Below are 20294 nucleotides of genomic sequence, written 5' to 3' on the forward strand. Positions count from 1 at the left end.
GAAAAAGAAAGAGAATGGACCAGAAGAAATACTGGAAGTAATAATAGCTGAAAACATTGTAAAATTAATGACAGATAAAGGGAGCTCAGAGAACATCAAAGAGAATAACTACCAAGAAAACCACATCTAAGAATATCATATTGAAGTGCAGAAAACCAAAGACAAAGGGAAAAATCTTGAAAGAATACAGAAGGGAAAAACACATCTTACCTAGAGGGGAACTAAGATAAGAATGACAGTAGACTTCTCATCAAAAACCATACAAGCAGGAAGAGAGGGGATCATGTGAAATATGAATATGAGTAATACTGTATATATAACACTGCTTTTCTTTGAAACTGAACAAATGTATGTTAATGATACAATATGCTAATATCAGGCAAAAAAAACACAACACATTATGCTAAATGAAAGAAACCAGATACAAAGTACTAAATATTATATGATTCTATTTATATAAAATGTAAGTATAAATCAATTTATAAGTACGGAATCAGATTAGTGGTTATGTAGGGCTGGGGAAGGATAAAGGGTCAAGAGGCGATTGCTAAGTGGTACAGGGTTTTTCTTTTTGGAGTAATAAAATTGTTCTGAAATTTTTTTGTGGTGACAAATGCACAACATTGTGATTATACCAAAAGCCATTGATTATATACTCTGGATAGATTTTATGGTATGTGAATATATCTCAATAAAACTTTAAAAAAGAGAGAGGAGTGAATAATATTAAAAGTCTTGAAAGAAAAAAAAACACTAATCTAGAATTAATGATTAATGAAAAAGACACACTGAAGCTTATCTTTGTTTAATTCTGATGACAATGAATCAATCTGAAAACCTTCCAAATGAAAACAAAAGGTTATTCATAAAGAAGAGAACTATCCTAGCTTTACATGTCTCAACTGCAATGCTAGAAGGAAAAAGATTGTTTAAGATCATGAAAAAAATAAATTTCAATCTAGAAATTCTACACATAAACAGTTTTTCAAAGGCAAAAATCAGATGTATTCAGACAGCAGGGCCTCAGGAGGAATACATCACCCAGGTAACTTCTGTAGAGAAAACACCTGAGGAGGTGCTCTAACAAGCACGCAAACACCTCTCAAGCCAGGGGAATATGAAAGGTAGGGAAGAAATGGGAAACAAAAAAATCTTGTTATAGATAGATGGTTACAACTAAATGGATGGTATTAACATGATTTGACATTTATAATGTAATGTTAGAGTAGAGTAATTGAAACAGAAGAGAAGGGGAAACCAACTAGCAAAATGAAGGAGTATGGGTATCAAGGTGGGGGGATTGAAGCTTTGTGAAGGTCATCTAAGGAGATCTGGAGAAGGAGTGACAACCACACCATGAAGCAGCAGAAGAACAAGTAGCTAATCCTGATATTACTAGATAAAGGCTTAGTTATAATTAAGGATCAGCTGGTAACTATGAGAACTGAGAATCAGAAAATTACCCGATTAACAGAAGAAAAATGAATAAATGAGAAATCTGAACAAGCCAGAACAGGCATATTAAAAGAGTATGATTAATGTATATAACATATATTATTATATTCTTACAGAGTCAGTAAACTAAGATGGATAAATATAATCAAATATATGAATAATTGCAGAAAATATGACTGGATGAATTTATCTAAGAAAGACTGTCATATTGGTTTAAAAAAATCTTGCCATTTGTTGTTTATAAAATATAAATCTAAAACAAAGTGATAAAGAATGGTGAAAATTGCCCTATAAAGTCTCTCTGTAAGATTTATGTAATAGAAATATGTTTCAAAAATTTTTAAGTTAAAAAAAAAAACCATAGAGGCAAGAAGGCAGAGATTAAATCTAGCTGCCTCTTTTGTAAATAAAATTTCACTGGATCATTACAAAAAAATAAAAATAAAAAAGAATGGTGAAAATGAAGGAATGGACAAAAATTTCAGGAAAATGCAAATAAAGGGAAGCAAGCGTGGCATTATTATATTATATAAAGTGGAATGTGCAGCCTTAATCTTTCAATGGGGCAAAGAAAGGTGGCATGTAATGATAAACGGCAAAATTAATCAAGAAAAGACAAATCTGTGTGTATCCAAATAGAGGTAGGAAAAGCTGCTACAATTATAAGAGAATTTGTTTAAAGAAAACAAAACCACATTACAGTGGGAGAAAATGTATATCTATATAGAAGAAAGCTCAACTATCAAATAGAGATCATTTAACTCTTATGTTTTAGAAAATTTTGCAAAAACTGGTCAGGTAATAATAATAACTAAAATTTAGTGGATACTTTTATTTAGAAGAGCGACTTTTAAAGGATATTATAAATATATTTTTCCTCTTATAACACTATAAACCTATAACAGATATATTTTCCCCATTTAACAGATGTGAAAATCGAGGCAGAGAATGGTTACCAACTTCCCAAGGTCACCCTGCTCATCTGACAAGGCTCTACTCATAATCATTATGCTGTGCTTTGCTTAGAGAGAAACTGTTACTGAATTCTAAAAGTCAGAAGTTTTACAAGCTACACTGTCTTGACTGTGGGCTATAAAACTAAAATGGAAAAAAAAATTCACCCAAAAGTTATTGATTCGTGAAATGAGATACAGTGTACAAACAAAAACTTTAGATCAAAGAAAAAACAATCAACATCCAATTTACAATTTCCTAGAAAGAAACAGAAGGGAATAAGTTACATGAAAACTTGAGAGCCACAATTAAAGCTACTACAGAGAAAAATTGTCTTTAACTGATTTTTAAATTGAAAGACTGAAAATAATTATAAACTCTATATTTAGCTAAAAGAATTTTGAAAAATAACAAAATAAAAAGAAAGCATGAAAAGTAAGGATAAAATTCTAAATGAATGAAATTAAAGCCAAAATAAATGAGGAAGGCTAAATAAAACCAAATGCACTTTTTCAGTATATCCTAAAAAAGACATTATATACCCAATGGGCAAATTCGAGGGGAAAAGTAAAACAGCAAAATTATATAACAGAGTTGAGGAAAGGCATATATCCACAAAGATGGAAGAGTAATAAATTATAGAAGAATCATATGTGACATTTCACAGCAATACGTTTTCAGAATATAGAGGAAACAGATTGTTTACTAGTAAAATTTTAACAAAACTCATCCCCAAACAAGATAATCAGATCAATAACTGAAGATGAGATTTGCAAATCTACTGATGATTTAAAAACCAGCAGCACTGGAATCTTTAAAGTAAATTCTAGTCAGTCTTTCAGGAACAGATGAGTCTGGCATTGCCATATACTCTTCCAAAAAATATGGAATGCTCCCCAAGTCATTACTGAACTATGGTAATCTTAAAATTAAAACCTTATGAAGCAGTACAACAAAAGAAAACTACAGGACAATTTCTCTTATAGTTTGGATGCAAATGTTCCTAATGAAATGTTAGCAAACAAAGTACAGAAGATTATTATTAAAATAATACATCATTTACCTAAGATGTGGAAGATATATATGCTAATTCAAGCCTACTGAGAACTGAAACAAATGGACCATTTGGCCTTTTATCTCTGTATAAAAGGGATTCAAAAATCTTGTTCAGGGCTTGAGATTGAAACAGAAAGCTCCCGAGTCTGGCCGGCCGTCAATAAACCATTTTTCCTTCTCAAAAAAAAAAAAAAAAACATCATGATCCATTGGAAAATTCTCTCTATGAAAGTGGTAGCTTTCTTTTGTTCACAGCAGTCTTTTCATCTAAAACACAGTAGGTGCTCAATAAATTTTTTAAGTAAATGGAAGGACAAATAGGGTTTATTTCAATAACATAAGGCCAACTGAAAATAGAAAACTTATCCAATTTATTCTCAATGATGAATCATTACACCATACCTTAATCTTGTGTGCAAGAAGAAAATCACTAGCTAATGAGCAATTAGATGCAGAATTTTAACTACACATTAGCAATATTGATTTAATAATGGAAAAGGGAGGAAAACATAACAACCTGGAGCAATGTTGAAAATGACAAATAGCTACAAAGGTATATGACTTAGATTAAAAATCATGTAAAACGTTAGGGAAGAGATCATACATCTGGTAATGCGTCTAGTGTAAAATACTGTAACAACGCAATAATAAAAAGACAAATAATCCAATTTAAAAAGGGGCAAAGAATATGAATAGATAAATCTCCAAAGAAGATACACAAATGTCAATAAGCACATGAAAAGACACTCAACATCATTAATCATCAGGAAAATGCAAATCAAAACCACACAGAAATATACCTACTAGGATGGCTATTATTTAAAAAATGGAAAATTACTAGTGTCAGTAAAGATGTGAAGAAACTGGAACCTTCATATAATTCTGGTGGGAATGTAAATTAGTGTAACTGCCATAGAAAATGGTTTTAAGAGTTCTTCAAAATGCTAAACACAGAGTTACCTACCATATGATCCAGCAGTTCTACTCGTTGGTATACACCCAAGAGAACTTCAAACATATGTCTACATAAAAACTTGTACGTGAATATTCACGGTAGCATTATTGATAACAGCCAAAAAATGGAAACCCAAATGTCCACAAACTGATGCATGGATTAAAAAAGTATGGCATATCCACACAATGGAATATTACTTGGTCATAAAAGAGAACAAAGTACTGACACACTACAACATGGCTGAACGATGGAAACATGCCAAGTAAAAGAAGACAGACACAAAGGCCACATGCTTTATGATTCCCTTTATATGAAATGCCAAGAATAAGCCAATCTATACAGACAAAAAGTAGATAGTGGTTGCCAGGCAATGGGGATAAAGAAGGGTGGACAGTGATTGCTAACAAGTTCAGGGCTTCTTTTGCGAGTGATGAAAATGCTCTAAAATTAGACAGTAGTATAGCTGCACAACTCTGTAAATATACTAAAGTGAAGTGCACACTGAAGCGTACACTTTAAAAATTATGGAAGGCGGACTTGGTCCAATGGATAGAGCATCCACCTACCACATGGGAGGTCCAAGGTTCAAACCCTGGGCCCCCTTGACCCATGCGGAGCTGGCCCATGCATAGTGCTGATGTGCGCAAGGAGTGCTGTGCCATGCAGGGGAGTCCCCCGAATAGGGGAGCCCCATGCGCAAGGAGTGTGCCCCATAAGGAGAGCCACCCAGCGCAAAAGAAAATGCAGCTGCCCAGGTGTGGCACTGCACACATGGAGAGCTGACACAACAAGTTGATGCAACAAAAAGAGACACAGATTCCTGGTGCCACTGATAAGGATAGAAGCAGTCACAGAAGAACAGACAGTGAATGGACACAGAGAGCAGACAACTGGGGAGGGGGGGAGAGAGGGAAATAAATAAATAAATCTCTTTTTTTAAATTATGAATTATATCTCAATAAAGCTATTGTTTTTTAAGTATTACTGAAGGACATAAAACAATGTTTTTGAGAATTACGACTTATCAAAATATTGAGCCATCAAAATTAACAATAAGGGAAACGGACATGGCCCAGTGGATAGGGTGTCCATCTACCACGTGGGAGGTCCATGGTTCAAACCCCGGGCCTCCCTGACCCGTGTCAAGCTGGCCCATGCGCAGTGTTGATGCGTGCAAGGAGTGCTGTGCCATGCAGAGGTGTCCCCTGCGTAGGGGAGCCCCATGCACAAGGAGTGCTCCCCATAAGGAGAGCCACCCAGCGTGAAAGAAAGTACAGCCTGCCCAAGAATGGAGGCGCACACACGGAGAGCTGACACAGCAAGATGATGCAACAAAAAGAGACACAGATTCCCATGCCGCTGACAACAACAGAAGCAGACAAAAGAAGAGCACGCAGCAAATGGACACAGGGAACAGACAACTGGGGCAGGGAGGAGAAGGGGAGAGAAACAAATAAAATAAAATAATTAACAATAAAATTTTAAGGTAAATATTTAGCAAGCCAATTATTTTGTTTGTTTTTCTTAAAGTTTTTACAAGAGGGAAGAGATTTCACTAGATATATATTTTTTTTAATTCAGGAGGAAAAAGAGACAAGTAAATCTCCAAACAAAACTGCAGAGTGGGCTTTTGCCTTACTAGGCATTAACTATTTATCATAAAGCTGTTTTGATTGAAAGAAAATTAGGTCAGTGAGGGAAAAAAGTCCAGAAATAGATTCAAATATATATATAGTACCTTAATATACAATAAAATCACAACTTCAATTTAGAAATGCACAGGATGATTAATTTATTAAATATAGTTGACATAACGAATTTTAAAAGTTTGAGCAAAATAGGTATGAAACGTAAAACAAAAAACAAAGAAACACTCAAAGTAAAGACATTTAAATCTACTATTAAAAGATAAAAATATTAGATAAAGGACAACCAGCAAGATGGCAGCAGAGTAAGGGGCTCTTAAGGTCAGCTTGTGCTACAGGGCAGTTAGTAAACACTCAGACCTATCTGCAGCACCTGTTTGGGCTCCAGGAGACCAGAAGAGGATCCTGCAACATCCTAAAAGGAATGGAAGGAGGAGACTGCCCATCTGCAGAGAAGATTCATTGGTAGAGCGCTCCATGCCACATCCTCCACTGGAGGCATAAACCACCTCGGGAGCTGTTCCGCAGCTGGAATTGGAAGTCCCAATTCCCAAAAACGAGGAAGGAAGAGGCAGCTGGGAACCAACTTCAGTTACTGATGAGTAAATTTGGCTGGCTAAGGTATAATCCTAAAAACAGCTAAACTTTGAGCCTGTCCAAGTCAGAAAGAGGCCAGTAGCTGCCATTTTAACTCTGTGCCTGGCATGAGGGGAAGCAGGGAGGGCTGAAAATCACAATGCTGCTGGGGACTGGCTTCTTTCCACCCAGATCAGATTGCAGCTCTAGCCTAAGCCCCAGCCCCACCTCTGGGAGGGAGGAATCTGGGGGGACCGGAACCAGACTCTCCAGGAAACTCCAGGTCATGCTGCAGAGACCAATGATCACCCTACTTTGGCAGCACAAGCAACCCCAGGAGCTATTCTATGGCTGGAATTGGAAGCTCCATTTCCCAAAAACAGGGAAGAAAGAGACAGTTGGCCACCAATTTCAGCTACTGATTAGTAAACTTGGCTGGCTAAAGTATAGTCCTAAGAACAGCTGAAGTTTGAACCTCTCCAAGTTGGAAAGAGGCCAGTAGCTGCCATTTGACTCCACCCCCAGCTCAAGGGGAAGCCAGGCTGACTGAAAATCGCAGTGATGGTAGAGACCAGTTTCTCTCACCCAGATCAGCCTGCAGCCCTAGCCTAGACTTCAGTCCCACCTCTGGCAGAGAGGAAGCCAGCAGGCCCTGCACCAGCCTATCCAGGTCCCTTTGGCTGGCACAGACTGAACAGTCGGAAGTCTACTGGGGTAACTGCAGTCATCTTGGACCCACACTGCATAGACTGCAGCTCCATCCCCTCTCCAGGGAGGGCAGAAAGGAACATGAAGTTTCATCAGTCTTTCTGGGCAACTACAGTCTAGCCCTGCACAACTTCGATTATTCCACACAGCTGTGACTCTGCCCCTATCACTGGCAAAGGAGAAAGTTGGGAGAAACTTCATCAGTCCCTGAGGCAATGACAGCTGCTTGTGCCGCTACAGCTAATAGCACCAACTACATCTTTGGCTCCTACTGCACAACCAGCAAGGGAGAAGGGGCAGGAAGCCCTAAACTAAAGAGAAAAACTGCACCCAGAATACATACTCTAGTAAGCCAGATGCCAAGACGCCAACAAAAAATTAAAATCCACACCAAGAAACACAAAGATGTGGCCCAGTTAAAGGAACAAGATAAGTCTCCAAATGACATAAAGGAGTTGAAACAACTAAGCATAGATGTTCAAACAAATCTCCTTAATAAATTCAATAAGATGGCTAAAGAGATTACAGATATTAAGAAGATATTGGGGGAAGCAGATGTGGCTGAAGTGACAGAGCTTCCTCCTACCATATGGGAGGACCTGGGTTTAATCCCTGGGGCCTCCTGGTGAAAAAGAAGAGAAGGCGTGCCCACACAGCGAACCAGTGCCCACACAAGTGCCCACATGGTGAACCGGTGAGCGCAACTGCCCACGTGGAGAGTACAAATGCCCGTGTGGTAAGCCAGTGCCCGTGCGAGTGCCCATGCAAGTGTCCGCATGGTGAGTCAGTGCCCACGCAAGTGATTACAGCAAGATGATGATGCATCAAAAGAGAAACAAGGGGAGAGTCAAGGTGAAGCACAGCAGAAACCAGGAATGAGGTGGTGCAATTGACAGGAAACCTCTTTCCCCATCAGAGGTCTCCAGGATCAAATCACAGTGAGTCCTAGAGGAGAGAAAATGAGAAGACAACACAGACAACAAAAACAGCAGGGTAGGAGGAGGGGAAGGGGGAAAATAAGTAAATCTTAAAAAAAAAAAAAAAGAAGACCCTGGATGAGCACAAAGAAGAATTTGAAAGAAAGCATACATAGAAAAATAGCAGGCCTAATGGGAATGAAAGGCACAATAAATGAAATTAAAAATACATTGGGGGAAGCAGATTTGGCCCAACAGATAGAGCATCCACCTACCACATGGAAGACCCAAGTTTCAAATCCAGGGCCTCCTGACCCATGTGATGAGCTGGCCAACACTGCATACTGATGTGCGCAAGGAGTGCCGTGCCACGCAGGGGTGTCCCCCGCAAGGGGGGCTCCATGCACAAGGAATACACCCTGTAAGGAGAGTCATCCAGTGAGAAAAAAATGCAGCCTGCCTGGGAATGGCTCTGCACACACGGAGAGCTGACACAGCAAGATGACCCAACAAAAGGAGACACAGATTCTGGCTGCCGCTGACAAGAATACAAGTAGACACAGAAGAACACACAGCAAATGGACACTGAGAGCAGACAACTTGGGGGGGAGGTAAGAGAAATCTTAAAAAAATACATTGGAATCATATAGTAGCAGATTTGAGGAGGCAGAAGAAGGGATTGGTGAGCTTGAGGAAATGGCCTCTGAAAGTGAGCATACCAAAGAACAGATGAAGAAAAGAATGGAAAAAATTGAACAAGGCCTCAGGGAACTAAATGACAGCAAAAGATGTGCAAACATATGTGTCATGGGTGTGCCAGAGGAAGAAGGGAAGGGAAAAGGGGCAAAGGGAATATTTCAAGAAATAATGGTAGAAAATTTCCCAACCCTATGGAAGGACATAGATATCCATGTCCAAGAAGCACAACAGCTCCTATCTGAGGAAAATCTGAATAGAACAACTCTGAAACACATACTCATCAGAATATCAAATGCCAAAGACAAAGAGAGAATTCTGAGAACAGAGAAAGAAGAGCAATGTATAACATATAAGGGATACCCAATAAGATTAATTGCTGATTTCTCACCAGAAACCATGGAGGTAAGAAGACAATGGTATGATATATTTAAGATACTGCAAGAGGAAAACTTCCAGTCAAGGATCTTATATCGAGCAAGATAATCTTTCAAATATGAGGACGAGTCTAGAATATTCACAGATAAACAGAAAATTAGAGAATTTCTAACCAAGAGACCAGATTTTCAGAAATACTAAAGGGTGTGCTAGAGCCTGAAAAGAAAAGACAGAAGAGAGACCTGAAAGAGAGTCTAAAAATGAAGATTATTATATCAATAAAAGTAACTAAAAGGGTCAAAAGAGTGGTAAAAATAAAATATGACAGATAAAATCCAAATAATCTATAATAAACTTAACCAATAATGTGAAGCACCTGTATTCAGAAAACTATAACTGACTGTTAAAAGAAATTTTAAAAGGCCTAAATAATTGGAAGAACATTCCATGCTCACAGATTAGAAGACTAAATATCATTAAGATGTTAATTCTACTCAAACTGATAAACAGATTCAACACAATCCCAATACAAATTCCACCAGCATTTTTAAAATAAATTGAAAACATGAACATCAAATTTATTTGGAAGGGTAAGGGGTTCTGAACAGCCAGAAACATCTTAAAAAGGAAAAGTGAAATTGGAGGACTCATCTCCAGACTTTAAATCATTTTACCTAGCTACAGTGGTAAAAACAGCATGGTACTGGCATGAAGACAGACACATAGACCAATGGAATCAAACTGATGGTTCAGAAACAGATCCTCTTATGTATGGTCAAGTGATTTTTGACAAGTCTGTCAAACCCACATCCCCAGCTTGGGCAAAACAGCCCATTCAACAAATGGTGCTGAGAGAACTGGGTATCCATAGCCAAAAGAAGGAAAGAGGACCCCTATCTCACATCTTATCCAAAAATTAACTCAAAATGGATCAAAAACCTAAATATAAAAGAACCATAAAGCTTCTAGAAGAAAATGTAGGAAAATATCTTCAAAACGTGGTGGTAGGTGGTGGATTCTTAAAGGAGATAAGAGGAGGACTGAAATGGACTACTGATGTTTAAAATATATAGAAGTTTTAATTAGCTTTACTGTAAAAGTGTGGAAATGTATAGAGTGGATGGTAACACATAGTGAGTAACAGCTAGTTCATAAATGGGGATGTGACTGAAAATGATAGTCTAGGAATATAAATGCCAATTGACAGAATGCTAGAGAATAATCTAGGAACTGAATAGCACAGTAAACCGAGAGGTGGATGAGAACTGTGGTTAAGGGTACAGATACAAGAGTGTCCTTTTTTAGCTAGAGCAAATGTACATCACTATTGAAGCATGCTGGGAATGTGGAAAAGCATGGGAAAGATATAACTGGAGTGACCTATGGACTGTGGTTAACAGTAATAATATGATATTCTTGCATCTATGCCAAAGATATAGTGTGTTGATAATGAGGCAGTATGTACAATGTGTGAGAAATTTACACTATGGACATGGTAACAATCGGATGATATTATCTATAACCTGTAACAACTGTGTCACTATAGTGTGGTATATTGATAGAGGTGTGTTGTTTGGGAATTCTGCAAATGTGCATGGCTGTTTTGTAGGTTTACAACTTCTGTCATAAAAATATATTTAAAAAATAATAATAGGGTGGATTGGGGGAAAAATACACCAAATGTAAGATAAGGACTATAATTAGTAATAAGATTTTGACAATATTCTTTCATAATTTGTAACAAATGTCTCACAACAATGCAAGGTGTTGGGACCCCTGTATAATGTTATGCGTGTTTGCTTTTAAGTTCACAACTTTACTATACACTTATTGTTTATGTATATTCATATAAAAATTAGGTAAAGATAATAATAATAGGGTGGATTGGGGGAAAAATACTTTGGTTAGTAGTAACATTTTGACGATGCTCCTTAATCATTAGTTAAAAATGTTTAACAACAATGCAAGGTATTGGTGGTAGGGTGAGGCAGTGAGAGTCCTGTATGATCTTATATATGTTTGTTTTGTAAGTTTAAACTACTACTATTCACTTATTGTTTATGTATGTTTATGTATGAGTGATATACTTCAATAAAAAAATCCTAAAGGCAAAAAAAAAAATTAGGTTAAGATTTTAAAATTAAGCTACATCGTACTTACAAAGGAAAATAAATGGCACACAAAAACTCATTCATTCATTCATTCAACAACTTCTGAATACTTTCTATGTGCCAGGAACTGTCCTGGATACTTGGGAAACATCAGTGAACAACAGCTTCTTACCCCCCTCCCTTAGATTTCAGGAAGGTTATAGTCATTCAAGAGGGGAATAAGAGATGATAAACAATAAACAGGGAAGTCATGTGGCTCAACCAGATGGGCGCCCTCCTACCACATGGGAGGTCCTAGGTTCAGGTCCCAGTGCCTCCTAGAAGAAGACGAGCAGATGCGACCCTCACCACAAAAAGCTAGAATGCCACCCCTGCCACAAGCCAGCAGACACCACAGCCCATGGGGTGCAGATGTAGCTCAGGACACTGGACACTGGCCTCTCATGTGGGAGGTCCCTGGTTCGGTTCCCAGTGCCCCCTGGAGAAGGCCAGCAAACAATGAGTAGAAGATGAGAGAACCATCTAGGTGGGGGAAGGGATAAATAAAGATAAAAAAATAAATAAATAAATCTTACCAAAAAAAAAAAAACAATAAAAAGAGTAATGAGCAAACTTCATGTGAGAAGTGCTATGGCAAAAATACAAAACAGATGAAGGTACGGGGGGTGGGAATGCTAGGGATTAGTGCAGCAGTTTTGAACTCGGGGTCCAGGTAGACCTGCCTGAGCTGTGGGCTCTGAACATGGTCCAGAGGAGGAGAGGGAGTTGGCCACAAGGTCCCTGGGGAGAGCACACTCCGGGCAGCAGGTAAATCTCACACAAGGATGGAGATGGCATTGTGCCCAGTATGTTTCTAGAACAGCAAGAAGGCCAGTGGGGCTGGTGCAGAGTGATCAAGGGCTGAGGAGGAGGCGAGATACAGAAGTAATGAGCCACATAACCCTTTGGAAGAACTCTGGCTTTTACTCAGAGGAAAATGAAATGCTGGGCAGAGGAGTGCCATACCTGACTCATTCCCCAGGTAGCGAGAACTGCTCTTGTCCCCTGACATCATCCAGGCAAGAGATGCCTGAGGGTTGTTTTGGGTAATTGCAGGTGATTAGAAGAGGTCAGATTCTGGATATATTTTGGATCTAGAGCCAAGAGGTTCTGCTGATAAGTAAGATGTACAGCATGAAGGAAAAACAAGTCAGGGATGATTCCAAAGGGTTAGCTATCAATCAAGAAGGGGAAGGCTGTGATAAAACAGGTTTGGGAAGGAAGTGGCCAGTAAGTCAGTTGCAGTCATGTTCAGCTGTGTCTATTAAACATTCAAATAGAGATGTAGAGTAGACCGTTAGATATATGACTCTTAAGTGCAGGAAGAGGTCTGGGTATGGTGGTTTTAAGCTGTATATTCCCCAGAAAAACATGTTCTTAAATCTAATCCATTCCTGTGGATGTAAATCCATCGTAAGTAGGTCCTTCTGATGAGGTTACTTCAGTTAAGGTGTGGCCCACCTCAATCAGGATGGGTCTTATTCCTGTTACTAGAGACCTTTATAAGAGAATGAAATTCAGACAGAGAGAGAGAAAGCCACAGAAGCAAGAAGATGAAATCAATGAAGCCCAGAAAAGAAGGGAGAGACCAGCACATGCAGCCATGTGCTTCGCCATGTTGCAGAGGAGCCAAGGAACACCAGCAGCCAGTCTTTGGGAAGAAAGCATCACCTTGATGATGTCTTGATCTGGACTTTTTTTAGCCTCAAAACTTTAAGCAAATAAATTCCCATTGTTTAAGCCAAATAATTTCATGGTATTTGCTTAAGCAGCCTAGGAAACTAAAAGAGTATGAGGAATCATTGGCCACAGAAATACTTATGAGAATCAACAAGAACACCAAAGGGTAGGTCACAGATAGAGAAAGGATGAGGAGCAAGGGCTGAGCTTCGGGACTCTCCAACATCAAGAGGTAGGAAGAAAAGGAGGAGCCAGCAAAGGAAAAGGAGCAAGCAATCAGAGAAGGAAAATTAAAAGAATGTTGTATTCTGGAAGCCAAATGAAGAAAGTTAAATCAGAAGGAAAAAAGTGATCAACAATGTCAAATGCAGCTAACTGGTCAAGCAAGACGAAGCCTGAGAATTCACCACTGGATTTAGCATTTAGCGACGTGGAAGTCACTGCTGCCCTTGACTAAAATATTAAGAGTAGGACAGGACTAAAACTTTTAGTTCCTATCAAGATGCTAAATTAGCACAAGTGCAATCCAGAGAAATGTAAAGAAAGAGAGCAAAGCAAACAGAAATCCTGGGTGCCAATGTGGTTATTTTTGAACTGTCATGTGTACAGCCATGGCTTTGGCCTGGAGGTGTAGGCAGGTATACTGATAGACAACATTGTTTTTTCCCAAGCTTTCCCTGGAACAAAGAGCACCTGCTCCCACACCTGGGGATGAGAAAAGATGAGCTGAGAAGGAACTGAACTTATATCATATTCTAAAGGATAATTTCCCTAATATAAAGAAATGCAATCAATAATTTTAAAACTTTCCACAAAGAAAATCCAGATCCAGATGAGATCACTGGTGAAATTTTAGGAACAATTAAAAAATAAATAACATTGGTCTTACACAAATGCTTCCAGAGAATAGAGAAAGAGAAAACACTTAAGATGTATTCCAAGGTTAGTATAAAATTAAGATAAAATCTGACAAAAACATAGGAAAGGAAAATTACACTTTATCTCATGAATAAAGACAAAAATTCTAAACCAATAATCATGAATTACATTTTTTTTTAAACATCAAAAATCAAGTTGGATTTTTTCCTGGAAAATAAGATTGGTTTAACATTTGAAAATCAAAACATTAATAGAGGGAAGCGGATGTGGCTCAACTGATAGAATGTCCGCCTACCATATAAGAGGTCCAGGGTTTGATTCCCAGGGCCTCCTGGCCTGTGTGGTGAGCTGGCCCATGAGCAGTGCTGCCATGCACAAGGAGTGCCGTGTCACACAGGGATGACCCCTGTGTAGGGGTGCCCACACTCAAGGAGTGCGCCCCACAAGGAGAGCCACCATGCACAGAAAACGCAGTCCACCCAGGCATGGCACAGCACACACGGAGAGCTGATGCAGTAAGATGATGACACAACAAAAAGAGACACAGATTCCCAGTGCCACCTGACAAGAATGCAAGTGGACACAGAAGAACACACAGTGAATGGATACAGAATGCAGACAAAGGGGGGTGAGGGAGAATGGGAGAGAAACAAATAAAAAAATCTAAAAAAAAAAATTAGTAGAATTACCTCAATTAATATGTCAATATTATTTAATCCATTAAAAGAATAAAGGAGAAAACTATATATTCATCTTAATAATAAGTAATGCAGCATCCCTTGGATGATAAAAACTCCTTGCAAACTAGGAAAATAATGAAACTTCCCAAAAAATATGCACCAAAAAAATTACAGCAAAAATCACACATAATGATAAAATATTGAAAAGTTTCCCTTGAGACTGGGAAGAAAACAAGGACGTACTACTTCTAGTTCATGGTATATTAAAACTCCTAGGCACTGCAAGAAGGAAAGAAAAAAAAATAAAAGTTTAAGGACTAGAAAGGAAGCAATTTCCATCTATTAATAGATAATTGCATAAGTAGAAAATCCAAAATATTCTACAGATAAAATAATAAAATTAATAAATGGTAAAGTCACCGAATACAAGGTCAATATACAAAAAAAATCGGAAAACGGACTTTGGCCCAGTGGTTAGGGCATCCGTCTACCATACGGGAGGCCCGCGGTTCAAACCCCGGGCCTCCTTGACCCGTGTGGAGCTGGCCATGCGCAGCGCTGATGCGTGCAAGGAGTGCCGTGCCACGCAAGGGTGTCCCCCGCGTGGGGGAGCCCCACGCGCAAGGAGTGCACCCGTGAGGAAAAGCCGCCCAGCGTGAAAAGAAAAGAGCAGCCTGCCCAGGAATGGCGCTGCCCACACTTCCCGTGCCGCTGACGACAACAGAAGTGGACAAAGAAACAAGACGCAGCAAATAGACACCAAGAACAGACAACCAGGGGAGGGGGGGAAATTAAATAAATAAATAAATCTTTAAAAATATATATATATATATACAAAAAAATCAACCACATTTCTACATACAAGCAACACACAAATAGGGAAAAAGTTTTCAAGTACCTATTAATAAATCTAACAAAAGAAGTACAAGGACTCCACATGAAAAATTATCAAACCTTGCTGAGAAAAATTAAAGACCTAATAGAGAGAAATACCATGTTCATAAATTGAAAGGTCAATATTAATATGACCTATACTATCTACAGATCAATTTGGTTTTCAAAGCAATACCAAATTCCAGCAAGTTTTTGGGGGAGAAATTTATAAGATGATCATAAAATTTATGTAGAAATACGAAGAACTTAAAATAGCCAAAGCAATCTTTTTTGTTGCTGCTGTTGTTTTACTTTTTACTTTCAGGAGGTACTGGGGATTGAACCTGGGACCTCATGTGTGGGAGGCAGGTGCTCAATCACTGAGTGACATCCACTCCCCCAAGCCAAAGCTATCTTGAAAAACAAAGGTGGGGAACTTATATCCACAGATATGAACACTTTTTTTTGGTATGATTGCATTTATTTGAATCGCCCAGAATAGGCAAATCCATAGAGACAAAGTAGATTAGTGGTTGCCAGGAGCTAGAGACAGGGGCATGGTTAACGGCTATGAATGGATATGGGGCTTCTTTCCTTTAATTTTTATTGTGGTAACATACACACAGGATTAACATTTCTCATTTTAAGTATACATTTCAGTGATATTAATTACATTCACTAAGTTTTGGTAGTGGATGGTGGTGATGGTAACACTGGGTTGGCTTTTTTGGGGTGATGAAATGTTCTGGGATTAAATAGTGGTGATGGTTGTACATAGCTGTGAATATAATAAAGTCACTGAATTGTACACTTTAAAAGGGTGAATACTTGGATATGTGAATTATATCTCAAGAAAAAAATAATGGCATTTGCATAAATTTAGTTTGCCTACTTCTTTACATTCTGCAGAGAATTTGGGATATGGACAAAGTCTCAAAAAATTATAATTTTTTTCCTCTGACCTAGTTCAGACATTGACGTCAAATGGAAGGGCAAGGAGAAGGCAGAAGGGCAGGTCTAAGACTGCGGTGCCAGTAATTATGGTTCTGAAGATATTATGTGAAGGGGAGTGAAAAGAACACTTGAGCTGGGCCTACAGTGGACCTGGCTCTGCTAACATTCCAGGCTTCTCTCTGCCCTCCAGCCACCACCACCACCTTGCATCATCTGAACTACTGCAATTACCTCTTTCTTTTTCCCTTTTTTTTTTTTTTTCAAGTACCCAGGGGCCAGGGATTGAACCCGGAACCTTGCACGTGGGAAACCGGTGCTCAACCACTGAGCCACTTCGGCCCCTAAGCTGAAGTGTTTCTTTTCATGTTTGCTTGGTTTTATCATTTGTTTGTTTTTCTTAGGAGGCACTGGGAAACAAACCAGGACCTCCCATATGGGAAGCAGGTCTCAATTACTTGAGCCATATCAGTTCCCTGCAAATGCTTTTCCTTTTTCAATATATTTGTACATTTAATAATTGAAAATATAGACAATAACTTGAAAAAGAAAACAGTTGAATAAAAACATACATTTCTCAATTAAATGTACTGGACACATAAATTTTTTTAATCATTCAATATGTTACACATATTATTTATGTTATAAAGCTACAGTAACAGGGGCTGGAAATATTGGCACAATGCTAGACAAAGAGACAACTGCAATAGAACTGAGAATCCAAAAAGAGACCCACAAGTAGATGGCTACCTGATTTTCAACAAAGACGCCACTGCAAATTTGAAAGGAATGTCTTTCAATAAATGGTCCTGGAGGAAATGGATAGCCATAGCTCATATCAAAATATGTATGTACATATGTATATGTGTATCTAAGTATACATACGCATATGTGTATATGTATATAAAATACTTTAAGATGTATCATACTTAAATGTGAAAGTTAAAACATTCAAATTCTAGATGAAAATAGAATTTTTGAGTTAGGAATAGGTAAAGTTTTTTTTTCTCCTTTCTTATTTATTTTTTTAATATTACATTCAAAAAATATGAGGTCCCCATATACCACCAACGACCCTCACCCCACTCCTCCCCCCATAACAACAATCTCCTCCATCATCATGAAACGTTCATTGCATTTGGTGTAAAGTTTTTTTAAACAGAACATAAAGAGCACACAGAAGTAAAGACTAGACTAAGAGCACATAAAAAAAATAAATTGGACTTCATTAAAATTCAGAACAAGTATCAGACTCAAAGAAGATATTTCCAATACCTCTATCTGACAAAGGACTCATATAAAGAATATATAAAGATCTCCTACAAGTTAATATGGCAGAGACAAACACCATTTTTTTTTTAATAGGCAAAAGACCGGAATAGATTTTTTTTTAACCAAAAATCAGATAAAGATAAAATAATGGCCAGGAAATATATGAAAGCATGTTTGATACTATCAGGCATCAGAAAGATGCAAATCAAAACCAAAATGAGCTCTTCTGTCACTTATTGAACCTGTGGTTGGTGCTGGGGTTGGTGTATACTCAGGAGACTTGAATCTCTGGACTGTCCATGTGCCAGCTGGGCCCTGAGCCTCAGCAGAGTTTCAACTCTTACTCTCTGGTTCGTTGGATTTACCCAGATCAGCTAACAGGGAGGTGAAGATGGTCAACAACCACACAAGGGAAACGAGAGTGCCTACAACCACAAGCAGAAGAACTGCAACGATCATCCATGTGGGATCTAAGCCCCCTCTCAATATAGAGGTGGACTGGACATCACCTCCCAGGGGCCACAGGATGGAGGAACAAAATATGGATTAGAGTGGACTTACTGATACTCTACTATAGAACTATTGTGACTAGTAATGGAAGAAATTGTAGCATTGTTATGGAGAAAGTGGCCATGGTAGTTGCTGAGGGCAGAGAGAGGGAAGAAGAGATGTAATGTGGGGGCGTTTTCAGGACTTGGAGTTTTCCTAAACGATATTGCAGGGACAGATAATGGACATTATATATCCTGCCATAACCCACTGAATGTACTGGGGGAGAGTGTAAACTACAATGTAAACTATTATCCATGTGGTACAGCAGTGCTCTAAAATGTATTCACCAATTGCAATGAATGTGCCACAATGATGAAAGAGGTTGTTGATGTGGGAGGAGTGGGGGGGGGTATATGGGAACCTCGTACATTTTTTAATATAACATTTTTTGTGACCTTGTATCTTCAAAAAAATACAACTTAAAAAAATGATGGGGGTGGGGGTGGGGAGTGGGGTATATGGGAACATCTTATGTTTTTTAATGTAATATTTTGTGTGATCTATTAACTTTAAAGAAGATAATTAAGAAATAAAATAAAATTTTTTAAAAAAGAACGAAAAAAACAAAATGAGGGGAGGAGATGTAGCACACGTGGTTGAGTACTTGCTTCCCATGTATGAGGTAACAGGTTTGATCCCCAGTATCTACCTAAAATAAAAGAGAGAGAGAGATACCACTACACTCACAAGTTTGGGGGGGGGAGGTGGAGGGGGAGGGGAAGGGGGTAGAGAGAGAGAGAAAGCCTAAGGCCAGATGTGACTCAAGCAGTTGAGTACCTGCCTACCATATGGGAGGTCCCAGGTTGGGTTTCCAGTGCCTCCTAAAAGAAAACGAGGAGACATAGAGAGCACACAATGAACAGACACAGCAAACAGACAGCAAATGCAAACAATGGGGGGAGGAAATAAATAAATTTAAAAAAAAAAAAGCATCACCAACAAAACCAAGTGCTGACTAGGCTATAGAGCAACAGGATCTCTTGCATATGGCTGACTATATCATTTGTATCAAATAATACAATTACTTTGGAAAATGTTTGGTGGAATCTATCAAAGCTAAGCATATATATGTGCAATAAGCCATCAATTCTACTTCCAGATTTACATCCCTCAGAATCAAATGCACATGTACACCAAAGAACATGTGCAAACACCCAAATTACAAACAGCCCAAATGTCCATCAAGACTAGAATGGATAAATTGAGGTATCGTCACATGATGGGGGAAAAAACCTCCTGCAACATGCAACAACATGGCTATCTCACAGATGTAATGTCGAATAAAAGGAATCAGACACAAAAAGAATATCTATTGGGAAGCAGATGTGGCTCAAGTGACTGGGCTTCAGCCTACCACATGGGAAGACCCAGGTTAAAGCCTGGTTAAAAAAAAAAAAAGCAGGCCTGCCTGGCAAGCCAGTGCCCACACAGCAAGCTGAGTGCCCGTGCAGCGAGTCAGTGCCTACGCAAGTGAGTCACGCAGCAAGGTGATGATGCAACAAAAGAGAGACAAAGAGGAGAATGAAGGTGAGGCGCAAGAGAAACCAGGAACTGAGGTTGCACAAGCGACAGGGAACCCCTCTCCATATCAGAGGTCCCCAGGATCGAATCCAAGTGAATCTTAGAGGAGAAAAAAGAGAAGACCAAAAGAGAAACAGATACAAAAGATCATACAGCGAATGGACATAGACAGCAAAAAACAGCAGGGTAGGAAAGGGGAGAAAAAGAAAAAAGAAAAAGTATATTTTTTAAAAAGAATATATATTGTATGATTCTATTTATATGAAGTTTAAAATCAGACAAAATAATATATAACGATAGAGGGCAAAATAATGGTTACCCTTGAGTGGCAATGGGGGAAGTAAGGTCTTGGAGAGAACACAAAATAGTTTTCTGCCCCATATCTTGAACTGAGT

General features: G+C 38.6%; 1 protein-coding gene across 1 annotated transcript in view; it reads right to left on the minus strand.

The window, feature by feature from the left end:
• Positions 1–20294, minus strand: part of LOC131278791 (putative zinc finger protein 487) — a 56080-nt gene that overhangs the window by 32900 nt on the left and 2886 nt on the right. Inside the window, 1 exon segment of the mRNA XM_058299258.2 lies at positions 19164–19199. Within this exon segment, the coding sequence (XP_058155241.1) occupies positions 19164–19199 (36 nt within the window).

Source organism: Dasypus novemcinctus, chromosome 6, assembly GCF_030445035.2.
Source record: "Dasypus novemcinctus isolate mDasNov1 chromosome 6, mDasNov1.1.hap2, whole genome shotgun sequence".
Taxonomy (NCBI): domain Eukaryota; kingdom Metazoa; phylum Chordata; class Mammalia; order Cingulata; family Dasypodidae; genus Dasypus; species Dasypus novemcinctus.